At 54.8% G+C, this 18,972-nt stretch overlaps 1 protein-coding gene across 10 annotated transcripts in view; it reads right to left on the bottom strand.

Annotated features, from left to right (window-relative positions):
• Positions 1-7,571: 7,571 nt before the first annotated feature.
• Positions 7,572-18,972, bottom strand: part of ANO1 (anoctamin 1) — a 155,801-nt gene continuing 144,400 nt past the window's right edge. For all 10 annotated transcript variants that reach the window (XM_019755675.3, XM_019755679.3, XM_074336865.2 and 7 more), the window contains 4 exons: positions 16,135-16,187; positions 15,393-15,577; positions 11,091-11,196; positions 7,572-9,362 (listed from right to left, as the gene is read on the bottom strand). In XM_019755675.3, the coding sequence (XP_019611234.2) occupies positions 9,117-9,362; positions 11,091-11,196; positions 15,393-15,577; positions 16,135-16,187 (590 nt within the window). In that variant the 3' untranslated portion in view covers positions 7,572-9,116. The remainder of the gene's footprint in view (positions 9,363-11,090; positions 11,197-15,392; positions 15,578-16,134; positions 16,188-18,972) is intronic.

Genomic DNA, 18,972 nt, shown 5'->3' with positions numbered 1-18,972 from the left:
TAATATTTGATTTTTAAAGTTGTAGTCATTGATACTTTGAACACTTTAGCATTTATTGAGCGCCTACTGTGTACCAGGCCTACTGCTGGTGCTGAGGACAGATTCGGGAACACATTGGGGAAGTCCCGGCCTGCCAGAGCTTAGTTTTCAGTACACAAGCTCACAAAACACAGGTGAACTGCAGTGTGCTGGCAGTCTACACAGCCAGGGCCAGGAGGATAGGGCACGGGGGTGCGTGGAGATAAGGGCCCCCCACGTTTAGCAGTGTGGTCAGAGCAGGCCTCCTGTTGCAGGTGCAGGGGGTGAGGGGCAGATATGTGGGGGGGGAGGGGTCGTGGACCGTGCTGGGTAGGGCACAGCGAGAGGAGAGCAGGGGCACAGAGAAAGCCCAGGTTCCAGGAGGGGGTGGGGGGTGGGGGGAGTGTGGGGGCAGAGCCCCAGAAAGCAGTTTCCAGGCTCTCGGCCTCACGTGGAAAGGTGCTGGCTCAGGTAGTAAATGGCCATCAACTGTGATTGGATGGCCATCAGCTGTGGCTAGTTGGCCTTCAGCTGTAACCAGTGAGCCATTGGCCACTAATATAACTGCTGTGGCTACGCTAGGAGAGAGAGAAAAATGGGGGCTAGCAAGATGGTGGCTGGGCTGGCAAGCGTGGATGGCGGTTTGCGGACAATGTGGATCCAGCCTCCAGTGAGAGTATAGTGCCGCCAGAGAGAATATAGTGGTATGACTCCCCTACCTATGGCTCCGTGGGTGTTCCTTTTTGGCCTCACCATGTCCTGCGTTCTTGTGTGGGGAGCGGGAGCAGAGACCCCGCAGGCCGCCCCGCACGACACATGGCGCAGCGAGCAGGGTCCCCCACAGGACAGGGAGATGTGTGTGTGTGTGTGGGGGGGGGCAGCAGGTCTGCAGCAGAGGGGAGGCAGTGAGAGGTCAGGGAGGGGAGGGGCAGCTTAGGAGGACCTCACAGGCCACATAACAACCCCGCTTTTCTGCCCCTGGGGTGGAGCCCCTGGAGGAGAGAGAAACCGAGTTACTTTTTAAAAATTATATATAAATTATATATCTATTTGAGAGATAATTCATATTCCATATAACTCACCCTTTTAAAGTGTACAATTCAGTGGTTTTTAGTACCATGTTCCGCCAAAAATGAGACGTAGCTGGACCATCAGACCGGGTCTTATATTAATTTTTGTTCCAAAAGACGCATTAGAGCTGATGGTCCAGCTAGGTCTCATTTTCGGGGAAACAAAGTATATCCATAAGGTTGTACAACCCTCAATTAATTAATTTTTAAACATTTTTATCACCCCAAGTAGGAACCTGGTAACCATTAGCCGTCACTTCCTTCTCCCTCCTCCCCCCATTGCCTGGCAACTGCTAATTTACTCTCTTTGGATTTGACTGTTGTGGACATTTCCTATAGATGGAACCAAACACTACGTGTCTTTTTGTGCCTGGTTTCTTTCACTGAGCAGAATATTGTAGCTTGTAAGCAGAGTGTTGTAGTTTGTGACAGTGCTTTGTTTATGCCTTTTTTTTCCCCCCTTCTTCCGCTTCGCACCCCACCCACCCAGTTCAAGCCATTGTTTCTCAGTCTAGTTGTGTAGGACACAGCTCCCTGGCCCGTGCTGGTATTGTGAGCCTTGCACTTCCCCGGCTGAGGCAATTGGTCACCTGTCTACAGTCAGCCGCTCACGGTAGCTCTTGCCGGCAGCTCTCGCCAGCCGGCCGCTCACAGCTGCACACAGTAGCCCATGGCAGCTCACGCTGACATCTGGCTGCTCACGGCAGCCCAGCTCCAGGGAGAGCCGTCGTTCACAATCTTACCTGTAGAGGGCACAGCTCACTAGCCCATGTGGGAATCGAACTGGCGACTTCGGCGTTAGGAGCACGCTGCTCCAACCACCTGAGCCACCAGGCCAGCCCACTTTATGCCTTTTTATGGGTCAACAATAGTATTCCATCGATGGATGGACCATATCTGTTAATCCAGCCATCAGCTGATGGACATTTCGGTGGTTCCCACCTTTTGGCCATTATGAACGATGAACTCTGAGTTACATTTTTAAGGAAGCACTCTGTCCCTGGGCAGAAGCCAGGGGACTCTGTGACGATGAAAGGAGGGCACCTGGACTGAGTGCAGCAGGCGGGGTGAGAAGGAAGCAGCCTCCTTTGGATTTGGGGGTGAACATGAAGGAGCTGAGGATGGGTGTCCATTGACTGACCCGGGGAAGGTGCGGGTGGGTGGGTTTAGGAGAGGACCTAGCAGAAATGTGGTCGGGAAAATGGGACGCACAGGCTAGGGTTTGGACAGAGACCTGGGTGGGTGATGTGAATCTGGGAGTATTCTGCAGATAGATGGGGTTTGTGATGGTAACTTTTGCACATCAACTTGACTGGGCTGCTGGGATAGCTGGTAAAACATATTTCTGGGTGTGTCCGTGAAGATGCTTCTGGAAGAGATCAGCGTTTGAATCGGTATACTGAGTCACGCAGAGGGCGCACGTGGGCCTCGTCCAATCTGTCGAGGATCCAAATAGAACAAAAAGGTGAGGAAGGGCGAATTCACTGTCTGTGCTGGAGCTGGGCCCGTCATCCTCTCCTGCCTTCGGACAATGGTGCTCCTGGTTCTTGGGTTTTGGGACTCAGTCATGTAGGGACTCACGCGAGGTCTCTGGTCCCGGTCCCCACATAAGAACACAGGATACGGTGAGGCCAAAAAGGAACACCCACGGAGCTATAGATAGGGGCGTCATACCGTTATATTCTTGCTGGCAGCTGAGATGGAGACACAGGAAGCAGGATCCACACGGTCCGTAGTCTGCCATTCACCCTTCTGCCTGCCACCCAACCAACCAATCAGAACAGTCCAGCAGTTACATCAGTGGGGAGCCGGAGCTGAGACCCCGCATGAGTCCCTGCGTGACAGACTCACACCATTGACATCTTCTCCCCCCCACCCTCCCCACTCCCTGGTTGACAGGCCTGTGGACTCAGACTGAACTACACCATTGGCTTTCCTGCTTCCCCAGCTCGCAGACAGCAGATGGTGGGATGTCCTGGCCTCCATAACAGTGTGAGCCAATTCCTATAACAAATGTCATGTATGTGTGCACATTTACTGTTGGTTCTATTTCCCTGGAACACCTTGACTAATATGGTATTTAGGGCATCCTCAGAATACGGGCACCTATGGAGAGCAAAAAGAAAAGGGGACCAATGACTGAGCCCCAGGGGTGTCCATTCGTATGTTTTCTCTGCAGAAATGTCTATTCAAGTCCTCTGCCCATTTTCAGTTGGGGTGGTTGTCCTTTTGCTGTTGAGTTGAAGGAGTTCATATCAGATATGAATCCCTTATCAGAAATATGATTTGCAAAAATTTTCTCCCATTTTGTGAATTGCCGTTTCACTCTGTTGATTATGTCCTTTGATGTACAAACGTTTTAAATTTTGATGAAGTCCAGTTTATGTTTTTTTCATTCACTTGGCATTGTGTCTTAAAAAAAAGAAAGAAAAAGCATCTTTTACTGGTTTCATGGATGCAAATTGATCTTTATTTGTGTGGATGATGAGCAGAATTATTTTCCTTTCTTTCCTTGTGTTGTCTTGGTGTCCCCTGGGTTCTTTTCTTTTCCTTTTTCTGTTTGTTTTGGTCTCTCTTATTTTTTATTAAATCTTTTTTTTCTTTTTAAAAATTGCATTGGGGAATATTGGGGAACAGTGTGTTTCTCCAGGGCCCATCAGCTCCAAGTTGTTGTCCTTCAATCTAGTTGTGGAGGGCGCAGCTCAGCTCCAAGTCCAGTTGCCATTTTCCATCTTTAGTTGCAGGAGGTGTAGCCCATCATCCCATGCGGGAATCGAACCAGAAACCCTGTTGCTCAGAGCTCGCACTCTAACCAACTGAGCCATCCGGTGGCCCCCTGGTCTCTCTCATTCATGTTGACATCTTTCCTCGAATATCTGTGGACTCTGGGCTTTGCTGGGGGTAGTTATTCTTTTCTAAAGAAAAAGCCTCCATCCTGGGGGACAGGGGTGTGTGGCGGCCGGAATAATGGTTCCTTAAGATGCCCACATCCTAATCCCCAGACCTGGGAATACATCAGTTTACATGGCCGAAGCGGCTTTGCAGATGTGATGAAGATGAAGGACTTTGAGATGGGAGGTTATCCTGGATTATTCCGGGGGACCCAATCTCATGATGAGTCCTCATCAATGAAGGACTAGAGACAGCCTGAGAGGGAGGGCCCGCCATTGCTGGCTTGAAGATTGCGTAAGGGATCCAGCCTGCTGACACCTTGATTTCGGCCCAGGGAGGCCTGTGTCAGACGTCTCACCTGCAGAACTGTAAGTGAATGAATGTGTGTTGTTTTAAGCCACTAAATTTGCCATGGCAGGAAATAAAACGAAACCAGCCCCCACGTGCCGGGTCTTCCTCACCGAGTGCAGCTCCCACAGGCGGCCAGCAGAGGGCAGCAGCCACCAACAGGGAAAACCAGGGACCGGGCTCTTCCGCTGCGGGAAATCAGGACAGTGTGTCAAGACCCCGTGACAGTTAGATGAGGAGGGGTGACCAGAAGGGAGCACCAAGGGAGGCTTCGGAGGTGCAGTGTCATTCTATTTCTGAGTCCTGGCTACAGAGGTGTGTGGTTTTTGTGCAAGTTGATTGACTTAAGATATGTGCACTTTTCTGTACGTTATTCTTCATTAAAAATGTGTGGAGAGAGGGAGAGAAGGGGGCAGAGATAGGAGGACAAAGAGGAGGGGAGAGTGAGAATGGAGCACCGTAAATGAGTCACTTGGCAGAGCGGAAGAGCTCAGACCTCAGTGTCTGCACGGGTGCCTCTCTTCAGGGTGCGTCCCCAGCGGGTCCTTGCAAGGGCAGCACACACACCAACCTGGCTGAGGGAGCAGGGCCAAGATGTCTGTGCTGGTCCAAGTCAGCGTTCCAGGTGTAAGCCCATCTCCCCAAGGCTGTGTGAGTGAGCAGCTGTGGGCATATCGTGGGCGGCAGACCTAACCTCCAACAATCCCACTTACCTCTTCCACCAGTACCCTTGCCAGCTTGATTCCAAAGTCCACTCAGCTCAAAGGCAGAAAAACCCAGTTGTCAGTCTATTTACCTGCCATCCATCCATCCATCCATCCACCATCCATCCATCCATCCACCATCCATCCATCCATCCACCATCCATCCATCCATCCATCCATCCTTCATCCATCCATCCATCCATCCATCATCCATCCACCATCCATCCACCATCCATCCATCCTTCATCCATCCATCCATCCATCCATCCATCCATCCATCCATCCATCCATCCATAAAGTGGTATGGGGCCACTTTAAGGGGCATGCAAATGGCTGCTGGGTACCTGCAGATAGACTGTGTGGGAGGTGGTCATGTGGGTGCCTTGGGGCAGTTCTGAGTCACCCTGGAGTGGAGACAAGCCTATCTCAGGCACTCACCTTGGCCACGCTCCATTCCAGGGCCTCCCACAGCTGGTCCTGCATCTAGGGGAGAGAACGGCCCCAAGGCTGATCTAGAAAAGCCAGTGTCTCCAGGAGCCACAGTCTCAGCTGCCCCCTTGACCAATGGGTAGGCACATCTGGGAGGGTGGGAAGGCGGACTGTGATGGGTGGCAAGGGCACGCACCATCTAAAGAGGGGCGGCCACCACTGGGCTCCAGTCCCATGTCAGAATGTACATGGTGAAAAATGGGGCTGTGTAGTCAGATGGTGTGATTTTTCAAGAGAACATGCAAACCTGGGGTTTTATTTGGATTTAACTGGTTTTTATGTATTAACTAAAAAAAAAAAAATCAACAGATACTGAACCTATCAAAGGGAGATTGCCTTGGGCTGGATGCAGCTTGCACCAGCCTCCACTGTCGGGGGAGGGCAGCAGACACCAGTAGGAGTGCCTGCCCCATTCCCACCACACTACTCCTGGGACCAGTAAAAAAAATGTTGGGCCCTAGCTGCCACAGGGCCAGTTTGCTGTGTGACCACAGCAGAGTCCTGACCCTCTGGGCCTCCTTGTGCCTGTCTGTGAAATAATGGTGGCGGCTGACCAGCTGAGGGAATGCCTGCATTGTGAGCTTGCAGGTCTTTTTGACATTATCTGTTGCTTTTTTCCCACAACCTCTGCCACTCTTGTCCAAGCCCCCATCAATATCCTCAGTATCCTCTCTGGCTTCCCACCCAATGGCTGAAGTGACCTCAAAATGTCAATCAGATCCATCACTGCCCTGGTGAAAACCACCCAGCCTCTGTTGTGGCCCTTGGCACCAAGCTTGCAGTCCTCACATGGCTGGGGAGCCCTGCGTGAGTGGGTTGCGGCTGCCTCCCTTTCCCTCTGCTCCTGCCACCCTGTCCTCGGTGCTCCTGGGGCTCACCCAGCATGTTCCTGCTTCAGGACATTTGCATGTACCGTTCTATCTGCCTGAACCATGCTGCCTTCCTCCAGGATTTTATGTTCTGGCTCCATTGCTCAGGTCGCCAGGGGTTTCTCTGACCAACTCAGTGACTCTCCGTCGTACCCTGTTAGATTTCCATCAGCACCCTTTTCTTCCTCTGAAGTTATCTGGTTCTGGGGTTCACTTTCTGGTTCAGCATCTGACGCCCTCTACAAGAATTCATCCCTGTGTGTGTGTGTGGGGGGGTTCACTGCTCTCTTCTTGAACGTTGCATGGATGAATGTCTGTAAGGTCTGGGTGTCAGTCTCTGTAAGGCCTCGGCTTAGGTGCTCAACAGGCTGTAATCTCGGATAAGTCACCTTCCCTCTGCTGAGCCTGTGTCCTCATCTATCAAATGGGGCTGAGGGTCCCGCGTGAGCCCTCATGGGCTGCTGGGATGATCCATGGAGGGGGAGGGACTCCTGTGACGCCGACTTGTGTGCTGCCCTTGTTACAGGACTAAGGACATGGCTCCAAAGCTTTAGGAGGACGTTCTGGACCGAAGGCAGCCAGGACATCATGGGCTTGTGGTCTGCTGAGATTTTCGGGGGCGCCCGAGGCTTGGGCTGTGCTGCTCTGCTGATGTTCACTGTTACAAATGCTCCTTCTTTCACGAGATGATGGTGATTCTCCAGGTGGTTTAAAAACAGGTGGCCCCACTTGGCCAGATGAAAACACTGATAACCCTAGATTGGTCCCCAAAAGCGTGGGGGGAAATTTTAGGGCCATGAAATCCTAAAGACTATTCTGCTGGGTTGGTGGGACCAGGGGTCAGGATTTGGGGCTCATGGGAGAGGCTGCTGGGAAGGTGTGACAACTCCCATCTCAACACACATGGATACACAAGCACATATGCACACGTGCATACAGACACAAGCGCACATATAAACATATGCACACATGTACACACAAAGCACATACACACACATGCGCACACACACGCACAGACAGATGAAGTCCCAAGAACATCTAGAACAATTCATGTGTCTATCAGCAAAGGAAATGGGTGCCTGTAAATCCGTCTTGAATTTGCAGCTCAACCATGGGGTTTGGGTACATTGGGGATGGCCTCTGGAGCTTCCTCGGGCAAATGTCACCAGACAGCATTCAGTGAGGAAAGTGTCATGTATCCACATTTATTCAGATGAATGTTCAGCCACGGCCGTCTGTGGATTTGTGTACATTCACTTAAAAATAAAAAAAGGTTTCCGTAAAAGGATTTTTGGTAATCACCTAATTTTTAATATAATATTTATATACAAAACTCCCATTTCAAACGACTTACTGTACAAGAGAAAACAGAAGCATCAGATTGCATGATTTTAGCAAATAATGAACGTCTACAATGCTTATAGACTCTGATCAGAATTGGAGGCTTCCGGGAATGTCAACATCACACCAACCACGTGTTCAACAAAACGCGTTTGTTTCCTTCCCTCCCTTTGGTGAAACATTTCTTTTCATGTTTCTCTAGGCGCTTGAGAAATTTCAGATGAGAAGTTCAGGCTAGACTGATCAATGCAAGCTTAGATCACCCATATCACCTATGAGACCTGTTTTTTTAACAAGCTTTTAAAATCATAATTGTCCAACAGTAATGTTCCTGTAAGTAAAAATATAGAGAAGTGTTACCAAAATAGAAAGCTTTATTAATAAAAATCTTTGGTAGTAACAGTATTTTAAATTCCTCTCAATGATATTTGGTTAACTAATAAAATAAATTCCTTCCACCTTTGGGCTACAGGAAAAAAAAAAAAAACACCCTCAAATCCACCGTGGAATCGATTTGGAAAAAAAAGGAAAAAAAAACACTCAGTAAATATCTTAAAGCTGCGGATGTTCCCGGGAGGCTTTAAGATTCCGTGAAACCCCTACGCCATCGTTAGAAACACCTCCGAGGTCATCTCTCTCTCACTACCCGTCGCCCTGGCTTTGTCCCACAAAGAGGACGAACATTTGTGAGGTCAGTTCACTGCACTGCGGGGAGGCGTGTGGCTGACGGTGGAGACCCCAAAGGTGTTGGTGACCTGCTTACTCAGGGTCACCTGCACCCCGCTAGCTCTCCAGGAGTAAACCTGACGCGCGCACGCCCTCTGGTGGACCGGCCAGGCCACCTCTCTTTTTGGCCCGAGTGTCCGATTCTGAACCTACAGAAGGAAGAGGATGCAAAGTCGGCTGGCTCCCGTCGCGGACCCAGAGGCAGGCGGCCCCTTGGATCCGGGCTCAGCATCGTTCATTCCTCCTCCGCGTCTTGGATCTCCCTTCAGCACCGGCACTGGCCCGGTGCCTTGGGCCGCCCTCGCATCTCTCTCTGGGCACCAGGAGGATAAACGGAGGTGATTTCCGGACGCCTCTGCTCACCTTCCACTGCCGACGACAGCCCAGGCTTCCAAGCACTGCTTCTGCGCAGCGCCGGCCGGCGTCCTCCGTGGGTCACCACCCTGTCCCCAGCAATCATCTGATTCACCTTGAATGTTAAAGATTAAAAAATTCCCTGCATAACGGTTTTGTGCAAAAACAAGGAAGAAAAGGAAACCAGAAAAATAGACCAAAAAATGTCCTATTAGAAGGTGGCCGTCCAGGTTTGCGACAAACACAGGAGCCACTGGGCCTGTGGGGGCGAGACGCCGCCCGCCCGGGAGAGGGCGCCCGCGCCACTACAGGGCGCCGCCGCCGGGGTGCGCGGGGCTGTCCAGGCCGGCCCGCGGGCTGTGGCTGTTGTGCGGCCCGTCGTCCTTCCGGTCCTTCTCCATCCACGTGTCCAGCAGCCGCCGCTTGCCCTGCTCCTCCCGCATGAAGAGCTCCACCATGAGCACCTTCTCCTTGACAATCTGCTGGCTGATGTCCTTGGGAATGTCCGGGATGATCCAGTCCACAAAGTCGCTCATGAACATGACCAGGTTCTGGGGGGGACAGTGCATGCGGTGGGAGGAGGGCCCCGGGGAGCGGGAGCGCCCCCCACCTCTACCTGCCTGTCCCCCGCCCCCCTGGGAGCTCCCGCGGCCTCGGTTTCCAAAAGGCACCAGCGAGGCAGGAAGGCGGGCAGCAGGCCATCCGGAAGTGTCGGCCAGCTTCTTGAAAGAGCAGGACAAATAGGCAAAGACTCTGAAGGGTTCGGAATTCATTGGCTGGGAGGCTTAAGAAATGACCCGGCTGGTCACGTGTCACCCACTATGAAAAGGACTAAGGCTTTCTAGAAAATACCGGGGGTGCCAAAAAAGTGTATACACATGGACACTTTGGTCAGCGTTGCTCAAGCAGTAGCTCGCCGTCATCAGCAGTGTCTGGACGCTGATGGCAACCACTTTGAGCACCTCTTGTCATGGCAGAAGTCAAACGTGACTTGTATTCATCTTTCGTTATCAGTAGATATTATTACAATTTTAATCGTTTTTTTTCTGTTCTTAAAATGTGCATACATTTCTTTAGCACCCTCTGTCATTAAAAAACAGCAGAAAAAGGTATGGAACTGAACCCACTGCGCTGATGCTGCGGGCCCTTCGGCAGTTTGCAAGGCCTCGCCCGAGCACCCTCAACGACGGTCGCCCCTGAAGCTTTCTCACTAGAGAAATTTCTGGTTCATAGAATGCAAATGAGTCGCTTTTACAGAATAACCGAACCTGCTGGCTTGTTGTGGGTGCTAATGGTGGCCCAAACCCCTATTCCCAGTCGGGGCTCCCAACCCCCCCACTGTGGCCAGGGTTGGCTGCTAATGCTCACAGCTGCCCCTTCTCCAGGGAACTGCTCCCTCCTGCCCCCGTCTTCCCCTCCACCACAGCCCACAGTCAATGAAAGGCCAACGTGGGCGGGCGGACAAAGGGCCCTCTCTTGCCTCAAGGTGGGCCCAGGGCTCCAGGGCTCTCTGCAGTCTCAGGCCAGACCATCTCTAGCCCAGACGCCCTCCTGGCTGAGCTCCCTCCCTGTGCTGGGATCTCCCTTCAATAACCCATTTGCAACAATGCATCTGCTTTTGGGGAGCCCGGCCCGGACACTTGTGACTGCTGTGTTCTGGAAAGCTGACAGAGGCGGCAGCGGAGCCTCGAGGCTGGATGTCCTGCCTGATGCCACCTGTGTGTCAGGGCAGCTGGACTTGACCCAGTTTTGGGGACACCTGTGCATGGAGCCCCAGCAGGGCCCACATGGCTGGGACCCCAGCCCCGTGGGTACCAGACGGGTCCCCAGTCTCGGGTCCTGTCCACTGGGAATCACTCTGGCCTCAGCCCACCCCACTCCCTAGAGATGGGCTGGGCAAGGCTGCGTTCCCTGGCTGCTGGCGGGGCCTGGGGTCCGTCGGGAGCCCACTGCCCTCCTATGCAGTGGAGGACAGTGGGGAGGGGAGGGGAGAGGAGAAACCCAGGTGGATCCCTTATCCTGAACTACGCCTGCTTTCCCCAGTGTCCAAGTCCTTCACCAGTGCTGGTCCGCCACTCAGTTACTCATGGGGTTCTCCAGGGACCTGGCCTTGCACAGGCCTGGGCGGCCAGGCTCCGTGGGGCAGTCAGAACAAGCTCTCCAGGCCCTGAACCCCAATTCCAGCCGGCTGGCTCCTGCCTTCCTAACCCTGTTCTGAGCACAGAGCTTCCTCAGGGCCCCAGTTCGCAAACTCCTGGGATAGGGACCCATCGTCGTACCTGGAAGACGATGACGAAGGCCAGCCGTGCTGCCAGGACGGCCCAGAAGTCCTTGGAGATGTCATACTTGTGCTCAGACCACGGGGGCTCCCGGTAGTCTTTGTACCTGCAGGAGACGGTGGGGCTCAAGGTGGGTCTGCAAGAGGAACCTGGGGTCCTGCCCGGGGCGTGTAGCTCCTGAGAGAACGTCAGGAATGTCTCAGCCGGGCGGGCAGCCCTCTCTGGGGGGAGACGCCCCAGGCAAGCCAGCCCAGGGGGACAGTGAGTCTCTCTCCACGTTGGAGCAGGCTGGCTGGGACCCATCCTGGGCTGGGAAGGGCCCGAGGGGCTGCATGGAAAATGCAGACCCCAGGAAGTGTCCCCGTAGGCCCAGCTGTGGGCCCACAGATGTGGGCTCTGGGACCATCTGGTGAAGGAAGCCAACTTTTCCCACAAGAAGTCCCACCTGAGACCCCAGTAGGTCACACTAAGCAAGTGGGGTCTCCCTGGTTGGGTGGCGTGAGGTTCCCTAAGGTTGGACGCCCCTAACCTCAACCCAATCACCATCATCCACAAACTCCAGGCAGAGTTCCACTTGGAAAAGCACCTGTCCAGCCTTTCCCCTCTTTGCGGGTCAAATTATTGGAAAAAATGAACCATTTTCTCCAAGTAGTCTGTGTAGGACATTAAACATACAATGGGCTGGGTTGGGACCTGCCGGGCAACTGTCCCCACGGGGCCCAGCGCCCAAGGACACCTCCTCCCTGTCTTCCAGCTGCAGCCTCGTTACCTCGTCATCTCTCCATAACACCTGTCCCTTTGTCCTTGTTCTCAGTGTTAGACACTGCCTATTGACCTACTGCTCGGAGGGGAGGCTCCTTCGCCCCGTTTTGTGAGCACGATCTTTATTTCTCGTCCGTCTGTTCCTCCACCAGCGGGTAAAATGGGCACGTCCCGTGCTTCACGTCTGCCCATTCCCTTCCTCTTTCTCACGGAGGCCCAGAGATGCCCAGGGTGAAAATCGGGCATCCTGTCTCCACCTACGCCTCCTCCTGCTCCCTGAGCTTGGGGGATGTTTGGGTTTTATGGAGCTGACACCATTCTGCATTGAAAAACCATCAGGAAAAGCCTGTGGCAAGGGCACTTTCCAGGTGCTGGGCCACAGGTGTGTTCCTACTGATTCTGAAAAGCTGAGTTCCTGTGGGGGACACCAGGAGAGGTGGCACCTGGCTCTGTGGGCATAGCCCTGGCCTGGACCCAGAACCAGCTACAGCTTTGCCTTGCTGTGTGTCCCAGTGCAATGCTTGGCCTCTCTGGGCCTCAGTCTAGCATTCCCTCATTAAGTCACATTGCAAGCATTTATTGAGCAGCTGCCATGTGCCAGTCCCATTCTGGGGTGCAGATTCAGAGGGGAACATGACGGGCAGGGCCCTTCACCCACAGAGCGGAATGTCTGGAAGGAGCTGGATGGGAGTCTCTGAGGGCTGTTCAGCACTGTGCTGCCAACCTGAGAGACAGGATTGGGCTGGGAACACGTGCTTTGGTGCCAGCTGCCGAGCGACACAGAAATTGCACAACCTGACCTCTGATGGGAACAGGCAGCCCCTGTTCTCCCAGAGTCAGAAGCCGCACGATCTATTCCTCCCTCTTCTTTCTGTGCTCAAGGCCAGCTGCATCGGGAGGCTGGGAGACCAGGTATTTGGGTCACCTGGAAAACTCCTATGCAACCCTCAACGCCCACTCACAGACCTGTCCAGATGCCACCTCCCCCCACCAGCACTGACCTCTATCAGAGATAATGTTATTTTTTGCCTTGCTTAGCTCTTGTTTGCAGCCTGCCAGCCCCCCCCCCCCCCCGGGGGAGAATAATAATGCCCTCTCTAGGGGTGGCTGTGACCATTAAATGAGACAATGCCTGTTTAGCAGGAATACATGGTAGCCAGCAGTGAGCACAGCTCTCAGCTCTGCTATGCTGCCTCTCCCACACCCGCCTCCCCAGGCTGGGCTGGGTGCTGGGCCTCCTGCCACCAGCTCTTGTGGGAGGCGGCCTGACAGGCGTAGCCGGTAGTGGCTGGGAGCATGTAGCACCTGCAGCCCATGGTCATGGCCAATGGATGGGGGAGGCCCTGGCTGAAACCTGAATCCTAAGGAGCAGGGACGTCTTCTGCCTCCATGTAAAAGCAACAAGACGCTTACAAAATGGGTCTTTGCCCTGTCTTCTTGGCCTCTCCCCCACGCGGCCAGGACACCCCAACGACACAGGAGCCGGGGGGCTGCTTCCTTAACCAATGCCTGCGACCCGATGCCTGATTCTTAAAAGCTGAGGCTCACCCATGAGTCCGCACGGCCACCTCTGAGGGGAGTGCTAATGAAAGGACCACCTATCTCCCTGCCTTCTTTGTCCTGTCATTCTGCCTCTAAAATTCACTTTTAGTGAACAGGTCAAGCTTGAGTGTGTGCTGGGTCACGACGTTCGAATAATACAAAGGTGCTGGTGCTGCCCGACTCGTGGGAGAGCCCTGACTAGAAGCTGGGAGGTTGGTTCTGCCTGCGGGTGCCTGGAGCAGTGCCAGCGGGAGGACGGCAGGGAATAGCTCTGCAGCCCCTCCCCCGGCTCCCAGCTCCGCAACGCCGCGTACTGCGCCTGGGGACCACGTGGGGGGAGAGCCCATCATCCCAGGCCCTCCTCGTGACTTATGTACACGCTGACGTGTACACTGAAACGTGCAGCAGGGGCGGGGGGGGATTCTGTAAACCGGGAACGGTGTTGTTTTGCTGTCTGTGTGTCACCTGCCCTCTCTAGTTGGCACACCTGGCTGTAGCTGGTCCTTCACTGCTGACCCGGGTCCCAGAGCAGGTGCGGTCCCCTCCCTGGCAGAGAACACTGGGGCACTGTGTCACTGTTCTCTGATGACTCCGGGCCACCTGGGAGCGTCTGCCCTATCAGCAGCGCCTATGCTGTGGAGGTCGGCCTGCCTTCCCAGTGTCCTGTCTCTGCTGTTTTTCTAGTTCTTGAGCCTGTTTTTTTTCTGCAGTGAAATGCCACTTGTTGCTGTCACTGCCCTGGACCCTAGCAATCTTTTCACTCCCTGCTGCTTGGTCAAGGGTGACAGAGACAAGGTGACATAAGCTTACAAGAACTATGTGTAAAGTAAGAGGAACCAGCGCCCCGTGTGAAAGGGCCGAGCTTCACTGCGTGGCTGTGGGACATGTGTGCTGGCCCTGACGTCGTTTGAGTTCTAGCTGGCGGTGACAGTCGGACTGTCACCGGATGTTGAGCACGCTGTGATCACACTGTCTGGACTCTGCTTCCCTGCCCTCAGCCTCATTTCAAAGCTACACGGGACACTCCATCCCTCATGCTCCTTCAGTCTTGTCGGCCCGTGTCCCTCTACACTTCATGCTCTAGGAGAAGGGATCACGCTGCAGTCTCCCTCCCACAGACACACCCATCTCAGCTCGGCTCTTACCTGCGTCTGTGGTCCCCTGGAATGCCCCCCACTGCCTCTACCCTTCACCTGGGCTTCCAGCTACTATCACCCCTTCACACTGATCTGCTTATGCTTCTGTCGTCCCCCTGCATGAGGTCCTTGGATAGTGGGGATCATGCCACCTAGTCCCTAGCCCCAAACCCAGGCTGCCACATGGAAGATACACAGCGAATGGCCAGGTCCCACCTCCGTGTTTCCTGGGGGCTCCCTGCACGTCCCGAGCGTCTGGACAGCTGATGGGGCCCCACAGGTCTGGCTAGCTCAGACATCTGTTGCTTCTGCCTGTCTAGTATCCATCACCCGTTCTTCCCATCACAGCACCCCAGTTTTCCTTGGGTTCCCCCGATTCCCCACACCCCGCTACATAACCCAGGCCTAGCCAATAAGAGCCCTCTACCCTCTGGCAATAGGATAGGTCAGGGCCTGGCCTGTGACCCACGTCAGGCCAGCGAGACTCCATCCTGAGACGGTTGCTGACTATTGGGAAGAGACTTTCTTCCCACCGGGGCGGCTGGGCAGAGAGGCTGCAAAGCAGGAGCTGCTGGGGTCCTTCTGCCTGCTAGGAAACGGTGCCAGCACGCAGGAAAGCAACATCGGACACAGGGCCCAGTGGGGCCAGCTGGCACGCTGTAGTGCCTGCATCCAGCTGTGCCTGAGGCTGCCCTGAACTTCTGAATGCCCTCCTACCCTCACCCCAGGGGTACTTTCTTTTTCCTTGAAGCAAGATTGAACTGTTCCGTGACTCGCCCCTGAGAGAATCCCGGCTCGAACCGGGGGTTTCCCGGCAACCCAGCAAGTGTGGCTCGTCAGCGAGAGTTGGCGAGAGCGGTACCTGCAGATCTGCACCTTGTAGCCCAGGTCCAGGGGGTCATTGGGGGCAGTGCCATTCTGGAAGTCGCTGACGTCAAAGGATGAGAGGGTGTGGTTGACGAAGCCGTGCATGGTCCCATCCTTGCTGTACATGTACAGGTACACCAGCCGCGGGATGAAGTCAGACGTGAAGGAGATCACGAACGCCTGGGCCGGGAACAGTGGGGTGAGCGCGGCCCAGCTGGCAGGGACAGGATGCCCCGCAGCCCGGGGCCTGGCCAGGGGACACTCTGCCCACGACTTGGAAATGTGACTGAAACGTCCAGTGAGCAAATGAAGGGTGGGGGCACTCCTGTCAGCCCCTCCGGCAGCCTGAAGAGCAGTCTGTCACTGGCTGTGTGGCCTCGGGCAAATTACCTGACCTCTCTGTGCCTCGGTTGTCTCACCTCTTAGATGGGGTGATAAGGCCCTGCCACTGAGGGCTGTGTGTCCAATAATCAGTGGGTGCACTGAAGGAGGTTAGAAGGGCCTGGAACATTTTAGATGCTCCATAAACAGTAGCTGCCATTATTATTCCCACCCAGATGTCACTGCAACGTCTCCATATGACCAAGAGACACTTCTAAAGAGGACACAGACGGTCCGGCAAGCTGGGGCCACACCCAGGTTGGAGGCAGAGACCTGCCCAGCTCCCCTGGAAGGGGTCCCCGTCTGGGGGCGGTTCAGCCTGGGCTTCTATTGGTCGAGGTCCCGAGGTCACTTACGTTGATAATGACCGCAAGCTTCCCGACGCCTCTGAGAATATTGTACCAGATTCCTGGGGGAAAGAGAAGCACAGTGTGAAAGACCATCCTACAGCTGGCTCTGTCACTCCAGCTGGCAAGGGCCGCATGGATCCTCTGCTGGGGTGCCTTCGGACCTGTGGTAATGGGGAGTTGTTCGCGGGAGGACCTGGGGGAGCCGGGCTGATGCCCATGGCTGTGGCACTCATCAGCTGTTTGTAAGCAAATCGTAGCTTCTGAAAGAGGTGCTTAAAAACGGCTGGTGCCTAAGTGGCGCTGAAAATCTTCCGTGAACCTGTTCATACACTAACTGGCTTAGATGATGCCTTTTTTCTTAGGAGACAAAGATTCATTTGGGGACAGCTCCTGCCCCATAGAGCCGACGTAACAGTAACTGGAGACCAAACCCATGAGGCTGGCTGTCCTGGAAGGGTCTCGTAGCTCCAGCACTAGGGTAACTGTACTTAGGGACAGGCCAGAGGTAGCACGGGGTCAGAGAGCAAAGCCAGGGCTCTCCGCTGGGGAGGCCGGGTCATGTCCTGGGTAAAAATGATAAAATGACCTGACAGCAGTGAGGTGCAAACCGTTTCCTGTCTAGACGCCCCTTTGCTTATCACCCCACGGCACACCGTTGCACCCGCTCCCAGGTAAGTAAAGGATCACTGCACTGCACCTGGAAAAACATGTGTTCCTCCATTGGCCTCCCCAGCAGACGTGAGAAATGGCCGGGCCCAGGGAGGAAGCGTCTTACCCAAGGGCCCAGGGCAGGCCCTGCTTATTAGGGCCTCGATGTTGTGACTCATGGAAAGGGGCCCAGCGCTGCTGGCCTGGCCTCCACCCCTCTCTAACCAAGTCCTATCAGGCCAGGACCCTGCCCCAGGGGCTCTCCCTCCCCGCCCTGAGCCAGATCTGAGGTGGCGATTACCAGCACTTCTCAGAAAGGGCGGGAGGGGACAAAGCCTGTCACTGGGTATTGTCATCACAGAGGAATGTGGTGGGCTGAGCTTTCTCTGTCCAGGCCAGGAGAGCGATGAGCGCATGGGGGCGCCACTTAGGCCCCGTTTTGGGGGTACATGCTGCTGGTCTGCAAAAACATGTGGCCCAGAGGCTGCAAGCCACAGGCCTGGAGGCAGCGCCCTAGGTCAGCGCACGAGGAGCAGGATCTCTCGCTCCCCAGCCCCGGATGGTGACAATTCTGTGACAGCAAGCATTTGGTGTCCTTGCAGACCCACTTCTGCTGGCCCTTCCTGAGTCCTGTGCTGGCGTGGTGCGAGCTATGACCTCATCCGAGATGGCAAGTTTACGGCGCTCTCTTTGGTCTTCCCCACGGGAGCGGGAAAATGGTGACAACCACACAGCTCCAGGGCTGTGAGAACATTCCCTGTGCAGACGGTTCACTCACTCATGCAGCCCACCTGGCCCTGTGGGGCCTGAGCTTGAGACCTCCCAGTTGGGGTGCTGGGGCACAGGGGAGCCTGGGCAAGTTGAAGTCTCTGGGCAGGGAGCTCCCACGGGAAGCAGCACGGGAGCTCAGCATGAGTGACAGGTCTGTGGCTGGCCCCAGTGACCGGCCCAATGAGCCAAGAAAGGTGACAGAGGACAACGAGGGGGGTCAGGGAGAGTCTGCAGAGCCGGGACCTAAGCCTGTCTTTATATCCAGACGGATGGTCCTCTGCATGATCCCCCCACCAGAATCGGGGTCGGGTTTGAAAAATGCAAAACCAGGACTCCAGCCCCGGCCTGCGGAACCACCCTCTCTTGCAGTCTTGACCTTCTTCTTCCAGTTATTTGGATGCACACTGCAGCGTGAGAACCACTGCTCTGATGGTCTCCAGGAAAAAGGGGATGATGCTCTTTGGAAAAATCTATGGGCTTCCTGCAGAAAATCTCGCAGGGGGACGGGGAAGTTGCCCTCTTCTTCAAGGCGCTTCTGTCCCTCCAGGGACGCTGAGCCCCTTTTTCAAGAACACGGAAAAGGAGGTGTTTCATCAGCCCTGACCATGCAGTGCCCAGGAGCTGAATGCAGGCAGAAGTTTGTGGCTGAGACACGGAAGGAGGAGGGTAAGAGCAGGAAGCTTGTTAATCTGGCCTCAAAGGTCAGGGCTCGGAAGCTGAAGCCGGTCCCACTTGCACAGGGCTGGTGTGGCCAGCAACTGGCCACGCCCCCTCTCCTCGCCAGGCAGGGAGATCAAGGCACATGTGCTTGGTGATAGAGCTTCTGCCCTATGGGTACAGGGCATGGGGGCCACTGGGGCCCTCTGTCCCCTGGGGCCCCGCAGGGATCGCAGGAGGAATACAAAAGCCTCTTCAAGGCAAGGCGATTGTGAGGGAGCGCATAAATACCGTGTGAAAGAAGAGCAGATTATGCCTTCACCCAGCCAGGCAGAAACAGGAAGTGAGCTCTGACCCAGAAGAAGTGGGACAAAATGAGGACTCCTGAGCAACAATCCCAAAGACATGCATCCAAGCCTTGCTCGTGGCGGGCACCACGGCCACAGTGGGCCGTGGAGGCGGGGAGGCTGTCCCAGGCGCTCTCACCCCAGTGGGTTTTGCAAGTTTTAGGATGTGGCCGCAGGGGATGGCCAGGGCTCTGCCAAGCAAAGGCGCCAAAGCAAACACACGCCACTGTGGACTCGCCCGGGGCCTCTGCGCACCTGAGAATCGGGGCTTTGTAAGGAACTAGTGACAGGGAGGCCACACTCTCTACTGTTATTGGATACAGAGCTCCAGAATTCCCAAGGACTGTCCAGGGTGTGCCTGGCGGGCTGGTCCATCCGCCCCTTCCTTCTGAGGCCTTTGCTGTGCCATGGAAGCTTTTCA

The sequence above is a fragment of the Rhinolophus sinicus genome, chromosome 14 (genome assembly GCF_057876585.1).
Source record: "Rhinolophus sinicus isolate RSI-liver-muscle chromosome 14, RSI-T2T, whole genome shotgun sequence".
In the NCBI taxonomy this organism is placed as follows: domain Eukaryota; kingdom Metazoa; phylum Chordata; class Mammalia; order Chiroptera; family Rhinolophidae; genus Rhinolophus; species Rhinolophus sinicus.
The sequence above is the reverse complement of the archived record's forward strand: the minus strand, read 5'-3'. Positions and strand labels throughout refer to the sequence as shown.